Genomic DNA, 20,207 nt, shown 5'->3' with positions numbered 1-20,207 from the left:
CTATTATCATTAATAATGACAGCAAAAATAATAGATATACGAATTTTTTAATGGTATTTGTTAAGCGCTTACTTTGTGCCCGGCACTGTTCAAAGCACCGAGGTAGATTCAAAGTTATCAGGTGGGACACGGTCCCTGTCCCACATGGGCCTCACGGGCCTAATCCCCATTTTACAGATGAGGTGACTGAGGCACGGAGAAGTGAAGTGATTCGACCCAGGTCACAGAGCGGACAAGTGGAGGAGTTGGGATTAGAAGCCAGGTCCTTCTGAGTCCCAGGCCTGTGCTGTATCCACCAGGAGGTTGAGCGAAGCAGGGAGGGGCAGGAGGAAGGGAACAGAGAGGAAAGGGGCAGATGGCCCTGGGATGTTCATGAAGCGCGACGGGGCAGGGTTGGCCCTGGTGACTGCCCCCTTCTCAGTCTCCCTCCGCCCTCCACCCCCCCGGCAGTTTTTCCCCTGTAGCCTTAAGAAGCATATCCAGGGTGGGGCCAGAGCGGAGCAGCCCCGGGGCAGGGAAACAGGCACCCGCCGGAGGCCTCCTAGATGGGGGTGCCCTGCCTCGAACTTCCCGGAGCTCAATTATTTTGTACCTGATCAGTCAGTCGTATTTATTGAGCACTTACTGGGCCTGGTGTCTCCTCATTCCATCCCCTGCTCCTGTGGCCAGGTGACAGGATGTCTCCTCAGAGGACTGGGCCGAGGCGGTTTGGGGTGAAGTCCCACACCGCTTCTCCCGGGCATCAGGCCGTCGTGCTGCACTTCTTCGCCCTGGGTATTGTGGAGTGGTGTTTCATGGCACCTTCTATCAGCCCCCACAGAAATTTGCTGGCAGCCCCCACCTAGGGGGAGAAGCCTCGAGTTGCCGTCAAGGGGCCGCTGACCCCTGCCAGGCCACCCTGTTGGAGCTCCCTCCCTTTCCGTCCCCGCTAGTCTGCGAAGGAACCGCGAGCTCCTCTCCTAATAATAATGATAATGTTGGTATTTGTTAAGCGCCTACTATGTCCTAAGCGCTGGGGTAGATACGGGGTCATCGGGTCGTCCCACCCGAGGCTCACAGTTAATCCCCATTTTCCAGATGAGGGAACTGAGGCCCAGAGAAGCGAAGCGACTCGCCCACAGTCACACAGCCGACGGGTGGCAGAGCCGGGAGTCGAACTCATGACCTCTGACTCCGAAGCCCGGGCTCTTTCCACGCTACTCTGGGCCTCAGACCCCGGCCCGTCCTAGAACCAGGCCTGACTGCACGGTTGGAGCAGCTCTGACTGCTGCCAAGGCTCCAAAGATAGTGTGCCACTTCCTGGGCCGGATTTTATGACTATAGATCTCCAACGGATCCCGGACGCTAACAGTCGATCGTACCTATCGAGCATTTACTAATGTTGGTATTTGTTAAGCGCTTACCATGTGCCGAGCACTGTTCATTCATTCATTCAATAGTATTTATTGAGCGCTTACTACGTGCAGAGCACTGTACTAAGCACTTGGAATGTACAAATTGGTAACAGATGAAGACAGTCCCTGCCCTCTGACGGGTTCACGGTCTAATCGGGGGAGACGGACAGACAAGAACAATAGCAATCAATAGAATCAAGCGCTGGGGTAATAATACTAACGTTGGTATTTGTTAAGCGCTTACTATGTGCCGAGCACTGTTCTAAGCGCCGGGGTAGATACAGGGTAATCAGGTTGTCCCACATGAGGCTCACAGTGTTAATCCCCATTTTACAGATGAGGTAACTATTATTATTATTATTTGATAGACATGTTCCCTGCCCACATGGAGCTCATGGTCTAGATGGGGAGACAGACATTAAGATGAGAAGCAGCGTGGCTCAGTGGAAAGAGCACGGGCTTTGGAGTCAGAGGTCATGGGTTCGAATCCCGGCTCTGCCACTTGTCAGCTGGGTGACTGTGGGCAAGTCACTTCACTTCTCTGTGCCTCGGTTCCCTCATCTGTAAAATGGGGATTAAGACTGTGAGCCCCACGTGGGACAACCTGACTCCCCTGTGTCTACCCCGGCGCTTAGAACAGTGCTCGGCACATAGTAAGCGCTTAACAAATGCCAACATCATTATTATATTCCTGATGGAGGAATGGGAGCGTATCGGGGTGTGCCCCTTAGTGCTGGTGGCGGGTGCATGACAAGTTGCGAAGGGTTTCAGATCCACAGAGGCAACTAGAAGGGAGGGCGAATGGGAGAAATGAGGACCCCATCAGGGAGGCCTCTTTCCTCACTCTCTCCAGGGTCATAGGACAGGAAGGGAGTTGGAGGCAGCAAGGGATGTAAGCAAGCAAGTCCTGGCTCTGACATCTGTCTGCTCTGTGACCTTGGGCAACTTATTTGGTTTCTCTAGGCCTCAGTTCCCTCATCTGTAAAATACGGATGAAGATTGTGAGCCTCTTGTGGGACAGGGACCGTGTCCTACCCGATCATCTTTTATGTGCCCCAGCACTGTAGGACAGCGCCTGGCACATAGTAAGTGCTTAACAAATACCACACACTGAAGCCAAGTGAAGATGATCTTGTGGTGGTTAATGCAAAAACTCTCGTAATGTCGTATGTCTATTCTTGTTGCAGGAGGCCGTGGGAAAGATGGAGCCCCGATCATAACCTTTCCAGAATTTGCCGGGTTTGGCGACATCCCAGATGAGGATTTCCTGAATGTTGTGACCTATTTGACCAGCATCCCTAGGTGAGTCAGGACCTAACACACGTCGCATTTTTTTCTCTAGCCCAGGTGATCAGCTAAGTACAGATCCTCTCACCCCATTTATTTTGTTAATGAGATGTACATCGCCTCGATTCTATTTAGTTGCCATTGTTTTTACGAGACGCTCTTCCCCTCGACTCTATTTATCGCCATCGTTCTCGTCCGTCCGTCTCCCCCGATTAGACCGTGAGCCCGTCAGACGGCAGGGACCGTCTCTATCTGTCGCCGACTTGTTCATTCCAAGCGCTTAGTGCGGTGCTCTGCACCTAGTAAGAGCTCAATAAATACTATTGAATGAATGAATGAATACTAGTTGCCCTTTCTTTAACTTCTATTAATAATAATAATGGTATCTGTTACGCACTTACAACATGCCAAGCACTGTTCCAGGCGCTGGGGTAGATACCAAGCAATCAGGTTGTCCCACAGGGGACTCACATTCTTAATCCTCATTTTGCAGATCAGGTAACTGAGGCACAGAGAAGTTAAGCGGCTTGCCCAAGGTCACACAGCAGACAGGTGGCGGAGCCAGGATTAGAACCCACGTCCTCTGACTCCCAAGCCCCTGCTCTTGTCACTAAGCTATACTGCTTGGACCGTTACGTTCCCTGTCCACAAGGAGCCTCCGCAGTCTAGAGACGAACTTTGGGATGCCGCTGTTGGCCTATTTGCTGAGGGAATTTAACCAAAAAGAAAGCCCACTTGGGCCCCAGGTGCCCCATGTGACCCAGAGGAAACCCGGCCTTTGGGTAAGCCCGTTGTGGGCAGGGAATAATAATGTTGGTATTTGTTAAGCGCTTACTACGTGCAGAGCACTGTTCTAAGCGCTGGGGTAGATACAGGGTCATCAGGTTGTCCCCCCTGAGGCTCACGGTTAATTCCCATTTTACAGATGAGGTAACTGAGGCCCAGAGAAGTGAAGCGACCTGCCCACAGTCACACAGCCGGGAGTCGAACCCATGACCTCTGACTCCGAAGCCCAGGCTCTTTCCACCGAGCCACGGAATATGTCCGTTTATTTTGTATTATAGTCTCTCCAGCATTTAGTACGGTATTATGCAGACAGTAGGCGCCCAATAAATACAACTGACTGACTGAAGCCCCTCCCAATCAGTCAATCAGTCATTGGTATTTATTGAGCGCTTACTGTGTTCAGAGCACTGTACTAAGCACTTGGGAGAGTATGATATGTAACCATCTCAGGGATGATCCTCATTACCTCATTGGCTTGTATCCACCTCAGTGCATAGTACAGTGCCTCTCACATAGTAAGCGCTTAACAAATTCATTCATTCAATAGTATTTATCGAGCGCTTCCTATGTGCAGAGCACTGTACTAAGCGCTTGGAATGGACAAATGGGTAACAGATAGAGACGGTCCCTGCCCTCTGCCGGGCTTACCAGCTAATCGGGGGAGACGGACGGGCGAGAACAATAGCAGTAATTCCAGAATTATTGTTACTGTTACCGAACCGCAAGGGGAGGAATGGTGTGAATTCTAACCCCGGGTGTTGGTCGGGGATGTCGTAGCTCAGTGGAAAGAGCCCGGGCTTGGGAGTCAGAGGTCATGGGTTCGAATCCCAGCTCTGCCACTTGGCAGCCGTGTGACTGTGGGCAAGTCACTTCACTTCTCTGTGCCTCGGTTACCTCCTCTGTAAAATGGGGATTAACTGTGAGCCTCGCGTGGGACAACCTGCTTACCCTGTATTTACCCCAGCGCTTAGAACAGTGCTCTGCACATAGTAAGCGCTTAACAAATACCAACATTATATTACATTATTATTATGTGGGAGGCAGCTTCCTCTCTGGAACGTGCCTTCAAACCAAACCGACATTCAGAAGGTAATAATAGCGTGGCTCAGTGGAAAGAGCACGGGCTTTGGAGTCAGGGCTCATGAGTTCGAATCGCAGCTCTGCCGCTTGTCGGCTGTGTGACTGCGGGCGAGTCACTTAACTTCTCTGGGCCTCAGTTCCCTCATCTGGAAAATGGGGATTAAGACTGTGAGCCCCACGTGGGACGACCCGATTCCCCTGTGTCTACCCCGGCGCTTAGAACAGTGCTCGGCACATAGTAAGCGCTTAACAAATACCAACATTATTATTATTATTATTATTATTAATAATAAAAATGATGACCATGGTAGATTCTAAGTGCCTACTTACTATGAGCCAAGTACTACGCTAAGCGCTGGGGTAGATAAAATAGTAGCAGATCGAACACGGTCCCTGCCCGACATGGCACTTACAGTTTAAGGAGGAGGGAGAGCTGCTATTTAATCCCCATTTACAGAGGAGAAAACTGAGGCACAGAGAGTTACGTGACTTCCTGAGAAGCAGCGTGACTCAGTGGAAAGAGCCCGGGCTTGGGAGTCAGAGGTCATGGATTCGAATCCCGACTCTGCCCCTTGTCAGCCGTGTGACTGTGGGCAGGTCACTTCACTTCTCTGGGCCCCAGTTACCTTATCTGTAAAATGGGGATTAAGACCGTGAGCCTCACGTGGGGCAACCTGATGACCCTGTATCTACCCCAGCGCTTAGAACGGTGCCCTGCACGTAGTAAGGGCTTAACAAATACCAACATTATTCATTCATTCGTTCAATAGCATTTATTGAGTGCTTACTGTGTGCAGAGCGCTGTACTAAGCGCTTGGAACGGACAATTCGGCAACAGATACAGTCCCTGCCCTTTGGCGGGCTTACAGTCTATTATTGCAATGTCTGACGTGGTAAATGCTTCACGTACCGAAAATAAAAGACAAAACACTTGTTCAGGACAGTGTGTGGAGTAATCAACAGATGGCATTTATTGAGCACTTACTGCGCGCAGAGAAGCAGCGTGGCTCAGTGGAAAGAGCATGGGCTTTGGAGTCAGGGCTCATGAGTTCGAATCCCAGCTCGGCCGCTTGTCGGCTGTGTGACTGCGGGCGAGTCACTTCACTCCTCCGGGCCTCAGTTCCCTCATCTGCAAAATGGGGATTAAGACCGTGAGCCCCACGTGGGACGACCCGATTCCCCTATGTCTACCCCGGCGCTTAGAACAGTGCTCGGCACATAGTAAGCGCTTAACAAATACCAACATTATTATTATTATTACTGTACTAAGTGCTTGGGAGAGTAGAACATAATAAAACAGCCGCATTCCCTGCCGGAATACACTGACTGGGATGGATAGATAGATAACTGTGCCTTCCCTGGCACTTGGATTTGCACACTTTATTCACCCCACCCTCAGCCCCACGGCACTTGCGTCCATATCCTTCACTCAATTTAACGTCTGTCCCCCACCCCCCCCCCAGACTGTAAGCTCCTTGTGGACGGGAAACACGTCTACCAACTTGAGACCGTGTTCTCTCCCCAGTGCTTAGTACAGTGTTCTGCACAGAGTAAGCGCTCAGTAAACACAATCCATCCATCCATTTGGTGGAATTTTAGAGAAGTGGCCTGGCCTAGTGGAAACAGCAACAGGACTGGACCTCCCTTCCTTCTCTCTGACCTCCCTTCCTCCTCACTCGCCCCGCTCCGGTCTATTCTTCACTCCGCTGCCCGGCTCATCTTCCTGCAGAAACGATCTGGGCCTGTCACTCCCCTTCTTAAACAACTCCAGTGGTTGCCTATCGACCTCCGCTCCAAACAAAAACTCCTCACTCTAGGCTTCGAGGCTCTCCATCACCTTGCCCCCTCCTACCTCTCCTCCCTTCTCTCTTTCTACCGCCCACCCCGCACGCTCCGCTCCTCCGCCGCCCACCTCCTCGCCGTCCCTCGGTCTCGCCTATCCCGCCGTCGACCCCCGGGTCACGTCCTCCCACGGTCCCGGAACGCCCTCCCTCCTCACCTCCGCCAAACTGATTCTCTTTCCCTCTTCAAAACCCTACTTAAAAATCACCTCCTCCAAGAGGCGTTCCCAGACTGAGCTCCTCTTCCCCCTCTACTCCCTCTGCCATCCCCCCTTTACCTCTCCGCAGCTAAAGCCTCATTTTCCCCTTTTCCCTCTGCTCCTCCACCTCTCCCTTCCCATCCCCACAGCACCGTACTCGTCCGCTCAACTGTATATATTTTCGTTACCCTATTTATTTTGTTAATGAATTGTACATCGCCTCGATTCTATTTAGTTGCCATCGGTTTTTACGAGATGTTCTTCCCCTTGACGCTGTTTAGTGCCATCGTTCTTGTCTGTCCGTCTCCCCCGATTAGACTGTAAGCCCGTCAAACGGCAGGGACTGTCTCTATCTGTTGCCGACTTGTTCATCCCAAGCGCTTAGTACAGTGCTCTGCACATAGTAAGCGCTCAATAAATACTATTGAATGAATGAATGAATGAAAGTCAGAAAATCCGGGTCCTCATCCTGGCTCAGGGAAGTGATGACGTTGGGATTCGTTAAGCACTTATTACGTGCAGAGCACTGTTGTAAGCGCTGGGGGAGATACAGGGGAGTGAGGTTGTCCCACGTGAGGCTCCCAGTCTTCATCCCCATTTTACAGATGAGGGAACTGAGGCCCAGAGAAGTGAAGCGACTGGCCCACGGTCACGCAGCTCACAAGGGGCAGAGTCGGGATGTTGTCAAGTGCTTACTGTGTGCCAGGCACTGTACTGAGCCTTGGGTTAGATAACAAGATTCATTCAACTGTATTTATTGAGCGCTTACTGTGGGCAGAGCACTGTACTAAGCGCTTGGGAGAGTATAATGCAACAATAAACGGATGTGTTCCCTGCCCACAACAAGCTAATCGAGTTGGATACAGTCCCTGTCCCGCCTAGGCCTCCCAGTCTCACTCCCCATTTTACAGATGAGGTAACTGAGGCCCAGAGAAATGAGGCGATTTGCCCAAGGTCACGCAGCAGACAAATGGCGGATCCGGGATTAGAACCCAGGTCCTTCTGACTCCCGGGCCCGGGCTCTATCCACTAGGCCACGCGCTTCAGGATGAATTCATTCAATAGTATTTATTGAGTGCTTACTATGTGCAGAGCACTGTACTAAGCCCTTGGATGAATCGGAATGTTCACTCACCCAGTCCTGGGCCTCAGTCAGTAAGTGACATTATTGAGCACCTACTTTGTGCAGAGCTCTGTACTTAATAATAATAATAAATGTTAGTATTTGTTAAGCGCTTACTATGTGCTGAGCACCGTTCTAAGCGCTGGGGGAGACACAGGGGAATCAGGTTGTCCCATGTGGGGCTCACGGTCTTATTCCCCATTTGACAGATGAGGGAACTGAGGCCCAGAGAAGTGAAGTGACTTGCCCACAGTCACACAGCTGACGAGTGGCAGAGCCGGGATTCGAACTCATGACCTCTGACTCCGAAACCCGTGCTCTTTCCACTGAGCCATGCTGCTTCTCTATTACTAAGCACTTGGGAAAGTGCAATAAAACAGAGCCGGTAGACAGTAATAACTGTGATGTTTGTTCAACGCTAGAGAAGCAGTGTGGCTTGATGCAAAGAGCCTTGGCCTGGGAGTCAGAGGTTGTGGGTTCTAATCCCTGCTCTGCCACTTGTCAGCTGTGTGACTTTAGACAAGTCACTTAACTTCTCTGTGCCTCAGTTACCGCATCTGTAAAAAGGGGGTTAAGACTGTGAGCCTCGCGTGGGACAACCTGATTACCTTGTAATAATAATAATAATGATAATGTTGGTATTTGTTAAGCGCTCACTATGTGCAGGGCACTGTTCTAAGCGCTGCGGTAGACACAGGGGAATCAGGTTGTCCCACGTGGGGCTCACAGTCTTCATCCCCGTTTTCCAGATGAGGGAACTGAGGCCCAGAGAAGTGAAGTGACTTGCCCACGGTCACACAGCTGACAAATGGCAGAGCCGGGATTCGAACCCATGATCTCTGACTCCAAAGCCCGTGCTTGTATCCACCCCAGAGCTTAAAACAGTGCTTGGCGCGTAGTAATACCATCGTTATCGTTATTATTATTTGTATGTGCCGAGCACTGTTCTAACCCCTGGGTGGATACAAGCTAATCAGGTTATAAACAGGGCCTGTCCCACATGGGGCTCACAGTCTCAATCCCCGTTCTGCAGATGATGTAACTGAGGCCCAGAGAAGTTAAGTGACTTGCTCCAGGTCACCCAGCAGACATGTGGTGGAGCTGGGATTAGAACCCAGGTCCCCCGACTCACAAGCCGTGCTCGTTCCACTGGCCACGTCGAGATGCGATCCCTGCGTGAGGGAAGAAAGAGAGAGCCGTTGGCTGGAGGAGCGGATGCTTTTTCTTTGGGTCCGTGATCCCGCTGTCCTTTCCACCACCTCTGGGCTGGTGTCAGGGCTCTTTACGGACAACCCGATTGCCCTCCGATCCAACGCCCAACCCGGCCCCCTCCGAGCTCGGGAGTCAGAGGTCACGGGTTCGTATCCCGGCGCTGCCACTTGGCAGCCGTGTGACTGTGGGCAAGTCACTTCACTTCGCGGTGCCTCAGTTCCCTCATCTGTAAAATGGGGATGAAGACCGGGAGCCTCACGTGGGACAAGCTGATGACCCTGCATCGACCCCAGCGCTTAGAACGGCGCACTGCACGTAGTAAGGGCTTAACAAATACCAACATTATTATTTTTGTCACCGGATACACCGGACTGGGCCTCGAGCTACGGTACTGCATAAATATTTTAATAAGTTGCATCGTCCGGCCTGCCGCAGTGTCGCACGCGGGAACTCTGCAGTCCGCCTCCTTGCCTTGGCTGAGTTTCAGCTTCTGACCCTTGAGTTTGCTAGCCGGCCCTTGCCGCTCCCATTCATTCGATAGTATTTGTTGAGCGCTTACTCTGTGCGGAGCACTGTACTGAGCGCTTGGAAGGTACGATTCGGCAACGGATAGAGACAGTCCCCTGCCCTCACCCGTAGCCCTCTCCCCCTTTGCTGGACCACTGCACCTTCTAATTTGCAATATTTTGTATGAAGATCACATGCACCAAAACCATTTAAATCTGATTAGAAAATGTGGTTTGGGGGAAATCGTTTCAAATGTGAAGTAGAAAAATTCAAATAGAAAAGCTTTCTACCCCGTCTCCGTCTCCCTCTCCCTGGGACACAGATACCAGTCCTGCCGTGGACTAGATCTAAGCGGTGGTAATAATAATAATGATAATGTTGGTATTTGTTAAGCGCTTACTATGTGCAGAGCACTGTCCCCCATTAGACCGTACATAGTAAGAGCTTAAATACCATCGTCATCAGCTCTGCCACTTAATAATGTTGCTATTTGTTAAGCGCTTACTATGTGCAGAGCACTGTTCTAAGCGCTGGGGGAGAGACAGGGTCATCGGGTTGTCCCACGTGAGGCTCTTTCCACTGAGCCACGCTGCTTCCCTAGTCTGCTTCCCACTTGTCAGCTCTGTGACCGTGGGCAAGTCACTTCACTTCTCTGGGCCTCAGTGACCTCATCTGTAAAATGGGGATTAACTGTGAGCCTCACACGGGACAACCTGATGACCCCGTATCTCCCCCAGCGCTTAGAACAGTGCTCTGCAAATACTAAGCACTTAACAAATACCAACATTATTATTATTATTGTCTCTACCTGTTGCCCAATTGTACTTTCCAAGCGCTTAGTACACAGCTCTGCACACTGTAAGCGCTCAATAAATACGATTGAATGAATAAATATTCTCCCAAGTACTTAGTACAGTTCTCTGCACATGGTAAGCGCTCATTAAATATCACTGATCAAAGAGGAGAAGGAGAAAGGGGAGAAGTTCGTTCATTCAGTCGTGTCTGTTGAGCAGTGAAGAAAGCAGTGTGGCCCAGTGGAAAGCCCATGAGACTGAGCGTCAGGGGATCTGTGTTCTAATCCCCGCTCCACCAATCGCCTGCTGTGTGACCTTGGGCCAGTCACTTCGCATCTCTGTGCCTCAGTTTCCTCAACTGTAAAATGGGGATTCTGTACCTATTCTCCCTCCTTCTTAGTCTGTGAGCCCCTTGTCGGACAGGGACTTGACCTGACCTGTTTATCTTGTATCTACTCCTGTGCTTTGTAATAATGTTGGTATCTGTTAAGCGCTTCCTAGGTGCCGAGCACTGTTCTAAGCGCTGGGGGAGATACAGGGACATCAGGTTGTCCCACGTGAGGCTCTCAGTTAATTCCCATTTTCCAGATGAGGGAACTGAGGCCCAGAGAAGTGAAGCGACTCGCCCACGGTCACACAGCTGACAAGCTTGTGACAGGCTTGTACAGTGCTTGGCACAGAGTAAGCACTTTACAGATACCATAATGAGTAGAGGCCTCCTGGAATTTTTTCTCTCTCTCCCACCCTCTCCCCCATCCCTAGCCCGTCCTCCTCAGTTTGTTGAATGATGGGCTCAGCCTTTATGTGCTTTCCTGGGAAATCCACCCCAGGCTGCCGAAATATGCTGTGCCTACCTGCCTCTCTTGGGAACGGAGAAGCAGCGTGGCTCACTGGAAAGAGCCCGGGCTTTGGAGTCAGAGGTCATGGGTTCGAACCCCGGCTCCGTCCCTTGTCAGCTGTGTGACTCTGGGCAAATCACTTAACTTCTCGGTGCCTCAGTTCCCTCATCTAGGCTTCGAGGCTGTCCATCACCTCGCCCCTTCCTACCTCTCCTCCCTTCTCTCTTTCTACCGCCCACCCCGCACGCTCCGCTCCTCCGCCGCCCACCTCCTCGCCGTCCCCCCGTTCTCGCCCGTCCCGCCGTCGACCCCCGGGCCGCGTCCTCCCGCCGTCCCGGAACGCCCTCCCTCCTCACCTCCGCCAAACTGATTCTCTTCCCCTCTTCAAAACCCTACTTAAAACTCACCTCCTCCGAGAGGCCTTCCCAGACTGAGCTTCTCTTCTCCCTCTACTCCCTCTACCACCCCCCTTCACCTCTCCGTAGCTTAACCCTCTTCTCCCCCATTTCCCTCTGCTCCTCCCCCTCTCCCTTCCCATCCCCTCAGCACTGTACTCGTCCGCTCGACTGTATATATTTATTACCCTATTTATTTTGTTAATGAAATGTCCATCGCCTCGATTCTATTTAGTCGCCATCGGTTTTTACGAGATGTTCTTCCCCTCGACTCTATTTATCGCCATCGTTCTCGTCCGTCCGTCTCCCCCGTTTAGGCCGTAAGCCCGTCAAACGGCAGGGACCGTCTCTATCTGTTACCGACTTGTCCACTCCAAGCGCTCAGTCCAGTGCTCTGCGCATAGTAAGCGCTCAATAAATACTATTGAATAAATGAAAGAACAGGAAAGTAAAGCCTCTCACTTCCCTTTCTGGGTTAAGATGGAAGATTAAAAAGACTGGTTAACCAACTTCCTTGGCTCATAAATGAGGTTTTACAAGAAGGTAAATTCAGGCCCCAAACTCTTCAGGGCACAGGTTACCAAGCCCTATCGATTAAGTATTACTGAGTGCTTACTCTGTGCAGAGCACTGTACTAAGCGCTTGGAATGTCCAAATCGGCAACAGATAGAGACGGTCCCTGCCCGCTGACGGGCTCACGGTCTAACCGGGGGAGACAGACAGACAAAAACAATAGCAATTGTTGCCTTATTTTCAACAGGTTGTTTTCATCTCCCCCGATTAGATTGTGAGCCCATCACTGGGCAGTGACCTCTGACTCCCAAGCCCGGGCTCTTGCCACTGAGCCACGCTGCTTTCTCTAGGAAAGGAGGGGAGATCATGTCCACTTGCTTCATTGTATTCTTCCAAGGGTTTAGTACAGTGCTCTGCGCAGAGTAAGTGTTCAGTAAATACTACTGATGGATTGATTGAGGGGAGAAGTAAAGGAACGGTAAGCGGGCCCTTGTGACTGCATCATCTATTTTTGCTCATTCATTCTTTCAATCGTATTTATTGAGTGCTTACTGTGTGCAGAGCACTGTACTAAGCGCTTGGGAGAGCACAATACAACAATAAATAGACACATTTCCCTGTCCACGACGAGCTTCCAGTCTAGAGGGGGAAGACAGACACTAATATAAATAAATAAATTACAGTTAAGTGCTTAAGGACTGGGGGGCTGGGAGAGGGGAAGAACAAAGGGAGCAAGTCAGGGTGATGCCGAAGGGAGTGATGAGAAGCAGCGTGGCTCAGTGGAAAGAGCACGGGTTTTGGAGTCAGAGGTCATGGGTTCGAATCCCTGCTCAGCCACTTGTCAGCTGTGTGACTCTGGGCAAGTCACTTCTCGGTGCCTCAGTTACCTCATCTGTAAAATGGGGATTAAGACTGTGAGCCCCACGTGGGACAACCGGATTCCCCTGTGTCTACCCCAGCGCTTAGAACAGTGCTCGGCACATAGTAAGCGCTTAATACCAACATTATTATCATTATTATGAGTGGGAGAAGAGGAAATGGGGGGCTCACTCAGGGAAGGCCTCCTGGAGGAGAAGGGGCGGGTAGAGTGTCGGATTTGAGGAGTGCAGTACTGTTCCTGAGTTTCTCTTCCTCCCCATCTACCGTGGTCTTTTCAGAGAAGAAGCTCCCTATACCTTGCAGCAAGATGGTGTCGGGGATTTTTTTGCACTTTCAGACCCATCTTCTCCTCCCCCGTGTGTGAGCACGTTTCTTTTGATTATGGTGGAATTATCCTGAGATCCCGTGGCACCTCTGTAGTGTCACTAAGTAGTGTGCAGCCAAAAATATGCTCCAGCCTTCTGCTCTACTCTAGCCTTCCGCTATGTTCTAGCCTCTTACTTTCTTCTTTCTCCCTTCGAGAAGCAGCGTGGCTCAGTGGAAAGAGCCCGGACTTTGGAGTCAGAGGTCATGGGTTCGAATCCCGGCTCGGCCACTTGTCAGCTGTGTGACTTTGGGCAAGTCACTTCACTTCTCAGGGCCTCAGTTCTCTCATCTGTAAAATGGGGATTAAGCCTGTGAGCCCCACGTGGGACAACCTGATTCCCCTGTGTCTACCCCAGCGCTTAGAAGAGTGCCCGGCACATAGTAAGCGCCTAACGAATACCAACATTATTATTATTATTCTTACTTTCTTCTTACTATGTTCTGCCTCTATGTACCCTCACCTGTAAAATGGGGATTAAGCCTGTGAGCCCCACGTGGGACAACCTGATTACCTTGTATCTACCCCAGGGTTTAGAACAGTGCTTGGCACATAGTAAGCGCTTATCAAATACCATCATTTTTATGTTTTAGCCTCCTGCTACGTTCTAGCCTACTGTTATACTCTAGCCTACGATGCTCTAACCTCCTGCTATGCGGTGCCTACTGAAGGTGATTCATTCATTCATTCATTCAATAGTATTTATTGAGCGCTTACTATGTGCAGAACACTGTACTAAGCACTTGGAATGTACAATTCAGCAACAGATGGAGACAATCCCTGCCCAGTGATGGGCTCACAATCTAATCGGGGGAGATAATAATAATAATAATGTTGGTATTTGTTAAGCGCTTACTATGTGCCGAGCACTGTTCTAAGCGCTGGGGTAAACACAGGGGAATCAGGTTGTCCCACGTGGGGCTCACACTTAATCCCCATTTTACAGATGAGGGAACTGAGGCACAGAGAAGTTAAGTGACTTGCCCACAGTCACACAGCTGACAAGTGGCAGAGCTGGGATTCGAACTCATGAGCCCTGACTCCAAAGCCCGTGCTCTTTCCACTGCGCCACGCTGCTTCTCTATGAAATGAGATGAAAACAACCTGTTGAAAATAAGGCAACAATTGCTATTGTTTTTGTCTGTCTGTCTCCCCCGGTTAGACCGTGAGCCCGTCAGCGGGCAGGGACCGTCTCTATCTGTTGCCGATTTGGACATTCCAAGCGCTTAGTACAGTGCTCTGCACAGAGTAAGCACTCAGTAAATACTGTTGAATGAATGAATGAATGAATCTTCGCCGGCAACAGTGCATTGGTCTTCAGAGACTCAGTAGCTCAAAAGCAGATCTAGTGGTGGAAAGCCCGCCTCATGCATTAGTATCAGTGGAGCATATTTTCAAGTTGTTTTTCAGTAATAACGGTAATGATAATGACGGGATTTCTTAAGCGCTCACTATGCGTCCAGCACTGTTCTAAGCGCTGATTAGGTTGGACGCAGTTCCTGCCCTACGTGGGGCTCCCAGTCTCAATCCCCATTTTACAGATGAGGTAATCGAGGTCCTGAGAAATGAAATGACTTGCCACACAGCAGACAAGTGGCGGAGCCGGGATTAGAACCCAGGTCCTTCCGACTCCCAGGCTCGGGCTCTATCCACTAGGCCACACCACTTCCCGTCAAGACTTCCAGTAAAAGTGATGATAATGATAATTCTGGTATTGGTTAAGTGCTCACTATGTGCCAGACACAGTACTAAGTGCCGGGGTGAATACAAACAAATCGGGTTGTCCCACATGAGTCTCGCGGTCTCAATCCCCATTTTACAGATGAGGGAACTGAGGCCCAGAGATACGAAGCGACTTGCCCAAGGTCACACAGCAGACAAGTGGGTGAGCCGGGATAAGAAACCATGACCTTCTGCCTCCCAGGCCTGTGCTCTAGCCACTGAACCGTGCTGCTTTCTTTGCACCTTTTCCTCCGGACCCCACTGGAATACTTTCCACTAGTGAGATCACCACGATAGGTAGCCTTGGGCATCCTCTGTTGTCCACACCCGCCACCGGATCGCACCGCTGAGGCCCAACTCGCGATCATCATCGCCTCGGTGCCTGGGAGCCCACCTTGTCCCCAGCCCCTTAGCACTTAACGTATATCAATCCATCGATCAGTGATGCTCACTGAACTCTTTCTGTGGGCAATCAGTCGTATTTATCGACTTGGGAGCTCTTGGGAGAGTCCAACGCAACCGAGTCGGTAGACAGGTTCCCTGCCCACAACGAACTTACGGTCTAGAGGGTTAGACGGCGGTCTAGGCCGCAGGAGGTGGGCGTGCAGAAGATCTCGATATTTTATGCCATCCATCCATCCTTTCTCCATGAATCCATCCATCCTCCACGTGGAAGTGGTCGTTGGTTGTGCCATGGGGAGAGTATCCGGGCCTCACAGCCGGAGAAGCAAGCAGCATGGTGTAGTGGATAAAGCATGGGCCTGGGAGTCAGGAAGTCATGGGTTCTAATCCTGGCTCTGCCACTTGTCTGCTGTGTGACCTTGGGCAAGTCACCTCGCTTCTCTGTGCCTCAGTTACCTCATCTTTAAAATGGGGATCGAGACTCTGAGCCCCACGTGGGAAAGGGACCGTGTCCAACCCGATTTGCCAGTACTTAGTATGCCTGGCATATGGTAAGCATTTACAAATACAATTATCATGATTATTATTAACGATGCTGTGATGACAACAGCACTGTCAGAAGTCGATCTGGGTCTTCTGGTTGATTCTGCTTACGTGCCAGGGTAGATACAGGATAATCAGGTTAGACACAGTCCACGTCCCTCAAGGGGATTCATAGTTTTAATCCCCATTTTACAGATGAGGTAATTTAGGCACAGAGAAATTATGTGGGCAGGTGCTTGTGGACAGGGGTCATAATAATAGATAATTAATAATTATGGTACTTGGTCAGTGCTTACTCTGTGCCAAGCATTGTTCTAAGCACTGGCTTAGATACAAGTTAATCAGGTTGGACACCTCACATGGAGCTCACAGTCTTAATCCCCGTTGTACGGATGAGGTAAGTGAGGCCAAGAGAAGTGACGCGACTTGCCCAGGCTCACACGGCAGACATGTGGCAGAGCCGGGATTAGAACCCAGCTCCTTCTGACTCCCAAGCCCCTGCTCTGCTAACTCTATTGTACTGTACTCTCCCAAACTCTTGTGTGCTCTGCACACAAGTGCTCAGTAAATACTATCGATTGATTGAAGGAACTGGCAATTAACTGTGATGAAGTACTGAATCAGACGCCTAGGGGAGAACAAGAGAAGCAAAACCCATGAGCACTCATCCAGGAACTTTCAATTTGGGATGTACAAACGGAAAAGAATATTTGCAAATAGTGTAAGAGGGAGAACAATGCTGCAGAATATCAGGCTATCACGAATATTCAAATGTATATACAAATGAAAACATATCTGTGCCCACAAGAGTTGAGGAAGGGAATAAAATATACAAATTCTAGGAACGGAGTTGGGTCGACGTGACTGGTTTGATGTGAATTAATAGGGGAAGGCTTCCGGAAAGAAGTGGCATTTGGGGAGGGCTTTGAGATGGAGATAGGGGTGGTCTGTCACATTTTGGAGGGGTTGGACATCCGGGCTGAAGAACAACATTTTTGTAGGGTCTGAGACAAGAGAGTCAAAAGATGGTAACCATTCAGAAAGCAAAATGGGGAGGATGAAGAGTACGAGCTGGGGAGCAGTGGGTGAACAGAACTAATAGTTTTGGTATTTTTAAAATGGTATTTGTTAACTGCTTACTATGTGCCAGGCACTATACTAAGCGCTAGGTTGGATACAAGCAGCGTGGCTCAGTGGAAAGAGCACGGGCTTTGGAGTCGGGGTCATGAGTTCCAATTCCGGCTCTGCCACTTGTCAGCTGTGTGACTGTGGGCAAGTCACTTCACTTCTCGGTGCCTCAGTGACCTCATCTGTAAAATGGGGATGAAGACTGTGAGCCCCACGTGGGACAACCTGATTCCCCTGTGTCTACCCCAGCGCTTAGAACAGTGCTGGGCACATAGTAAGCGCTTAACAAATACCAACGTTATTAATAGGTTGGACAAAATCTCTGTCCCACGTGAGCTCACAGTCTTAATCCCTATTTTATAGATGAGGTAACTGAGTCCCAGAGAGGCTAAATGATTTCCCCAAGGTCACATGGCGGACAAGTAATGGAGCAGGGACTAGAACCCGGGTCCTTCTGACTCCCAGGCCCGTGCTGTATCCATTATGCCATGCTGCTTCTCTGGCTGTGAAGCCCGGATACTCTCCCAACGGTACACCAAGCACCTTGACCGCCATGCTCTATCCATTCATTCAGTCGTATTTATTGAGCACCTAGCACAGTGCTCTGCACACAGTAAGTGCTGAATAAATACGATTGAATGAACATACTCTGTGCAGAGCAAGATAATGGTAACAACCTGCACCGGGGGAACTCTACACACGGCTAAATATCTGCATTGACAACATGAAATTGATACTATCACCTGTTCATTCAGTGGTATTTACTGAGCGCTTACTCTGTGCAGAGCACTACACTAAGCGCTTGGGGCCATGCAAATGCAACAATAAACAGACACAGTCCCTGCCCACAGCGAGCCTACAGTCTTGGGTCGGGGGAGGAGACAGACATTAATGCAAATGACTGTAAGCCCATCAAAGGGCGGGGACTGTATCTGTTACCGATTTGTACATTCCAAGCGCTCAGTACAGTGCTCTGCACATAGTAAGCGCTCGAAAAATACTAAATACTACTACTAAATGGGGGGGGGGGGACAGACATCAATACAAATAAATAAATGACAGAAATGTACATAATTGCTGTGGGGCTGGGAGGGAGAAAGAACAAAGGGAGCAAGTCTGGAGAAGAGGAAAGGGGGGGGGTTTAGTCTGGGAAGACCTCTTGGAGGAGATGGGCCTTCAGTAAGGGTTTGAAGAGGGGGAGAGTAATCGTGTGTCGGATTAGAGGAGGGAGGGCATTCCAGGCCAGAGGCAGGATGTGGGCCAGGGGTTCCTCTCCTAACGAAGCGGACCCTGAGCATTTTAAGGTGCCGCACCTCCAAATGAGCCTGGTCAGCTGTTCCCAAGACAGAGTGAGGGGCTGGAAGCAAGGAAACTTTATATTTGGACCAGGGAGTCTGAGCTACAGCCTCACTACCCTTCCTTCCCCTGGAGCACAGTGGAGTCCATCTTAAATGTGGTCGGCAGGGCTCTTCATGGATGAGACAGAAAGGACCTCGGTTAAATTATATATTTCAAAAGGATTTAGAGGGAAAAAAGCTAACGCAGTGGCAGTTGTGTCTTCTTTTCATTACGAAGGAAAACTGCGTATGAAAAAGCCACCAGTTCCTGACTCATCGCTGTTTCCTTTTGTGCCTGTTCTCTCTGTCAGATTTTAAGGAGATGGGCTTTTTTTTCCCTTGCTTTCTTTTTTTTTTAATCCCACCGGTTGAGCGGCTCAGATTTAGCAGTCGACGCACTGCCTCCTAACCCCGCTGTGATGTGGCTTCTGGCGAAAGGAAAGAACGTGCCAGGGACATGTTGGAGTTTTCGGGATAGGCACCAGAGCGGTTCCCTAATCCGAGAATTGGCCAAGCTATGTTGGTTCCCTCCACTCAGACTGTTCCGATCTATTTGCCAGCTTGTGACAAAGCAGCCGAGCAAGAGAGGATAAAATATTCATGTTCTGTTGAGGCTCCTAAGCTAAGGTTGGTAAAAAAGAAATTGTCTTGCTTCGCTTGGCCATCAGAGAGAATTATTCAGTCTCTCAGCACTGGGCATTCGAATAATGAGCGTGGAGTGATATGGAAGCTGTGGCCCGCTTCAAGGAGTGCTCAGAACCGGGGCGTCTCCATGTAACCCTGTACACTCGTCTCGCCTCTTTTGCAGTCTGGAAGCTGCCAGCATCGGATTCATCATCGTTATTGACAGACGAAGAGACAAATGGAGCTCGGTAAAGGCATCCTTGACTCGCATAGCAGTAAGTACCCTGGATTTTTGCTTGCCTGCCATTTGCTGCTGGGAAAGTCGACATCCTCTAAGGCCGAAGAAACTCGGGGCTCATCCTTTCTGTTTTGCAGGATGTTTTCCACCCCTCCCTCTCTTCCTCTTTCCTCCCCCGCACTCCCCTCCGTGCCCGCTGAAGGCTTCTGTCTTCAGGAAGGAAGGAATGGCTGAATGTGGAATAAAGACTGCTGAAATCCCCTGTCCTGCTAAGACACAGGCTGTTAGAAGCCAAACAGTCCCGAATCTCATTTCAAATGCAAATACAGGCAGGCATTCCCTTTTGAAAAGAGAGGTACCCAAGTCCATTGGAAACATAGTGAACATACATAGTGATCATGAAAATAAAGGGTTTTGGGTGATCGCCGAGCAGCTAGGATATTTTCATCTTTTATAAAAAGTCAAGTTTATGAGCACTCTGAGGACTGATTGTTTTTCTGTGCAGGAGCAAGGCAATTTCACATAATACTGAGATAATAATAATAATAATTACAACAATTGTAGTATTTGTTAGCGCTTACCGTGTGCCAGGCACTGTTCTAAGCACTGGGGTAGATACAAGGTAATCAGGTTAGTCACGGTCCATATCCCGCAAGGGGCGCACACTCTTAGCCCCCGTTTTACAGATGAAGTAACTGAGGCCCAGAGACAAAGTCACACAGCAGACATGTGGCAGACCCAGGATTAGAACTCAGGTCCTTATTGAGGGCTCACTCTGTGCAGAGCACTGTACTCGGGACTTGGGAGAATCCTGGACGACAGAGTTAGTTGGCAGACACATCCCTCAACGAGTTTACAGTCTAGATGGGGAGAAAGACATCACTGTGAATAAATAGTATATATCATTTATTGTGGGGTTGTGGGGTTGAGGGTGGGGTGAATAGCAAATGCCCAAAGGCCATAGATCTGATTGCAAATCAATCGATCATTTTATTGAGT

The 20,207-nt window shown here is 50.0% G+C and overlaps 1 protein-coding gene across 8 annotated transcripts in view; it reads left to right on the top strand.

The window, feature by feature from the left end:
* MCF2L2 (MCF.2 cell line derived transforming sequence-like 2) overlaps positions 1 to 20,207 on the top strand; it is a 482,616-nt gene that overhangs the window by 167,210 nt on the left and 295,199 nt on the right. For all 8 annotated transcript variants that reach the window (XM_029058027.2, XM_029058038.1, XM_029058021.2 and 5 more), the window contains 2 exons: positions 2,582 to 2,696; positions 19,155 to 19,245. In XM_029058027.2, the coding sequence (XP_028913860.1) occupies positions 2,582 to 2,696; positions 19,155 to 19,245 (206 nt within the window). The remainder of the gene's footprint in view (positions 1 to 2,581; positions 2,697 to 19,154; positions 19,246 to 20,207) is intronic.

The sequence above is a fragment of the Ornithorhynchus anatinus genome, chromosome 1, assembly GCF_004115215.2.
Source record: "Ornithorhynchus anatinus isolate Pmale09 chromosome 1, mOrnAna1.pri.v4, whole genome shotgun sequence".
NCBI lineage: Eukaryota > Metazoa > Chordata > Mammalia > Monotremata > Ornithorhynchidae > Ornithorhynchus > Ornithorhynchus anatinus.
Note: the sequence above shows the minus strand (reverse complement) of the source record. Positions and strands in the feature narration are given on the sequence as shown.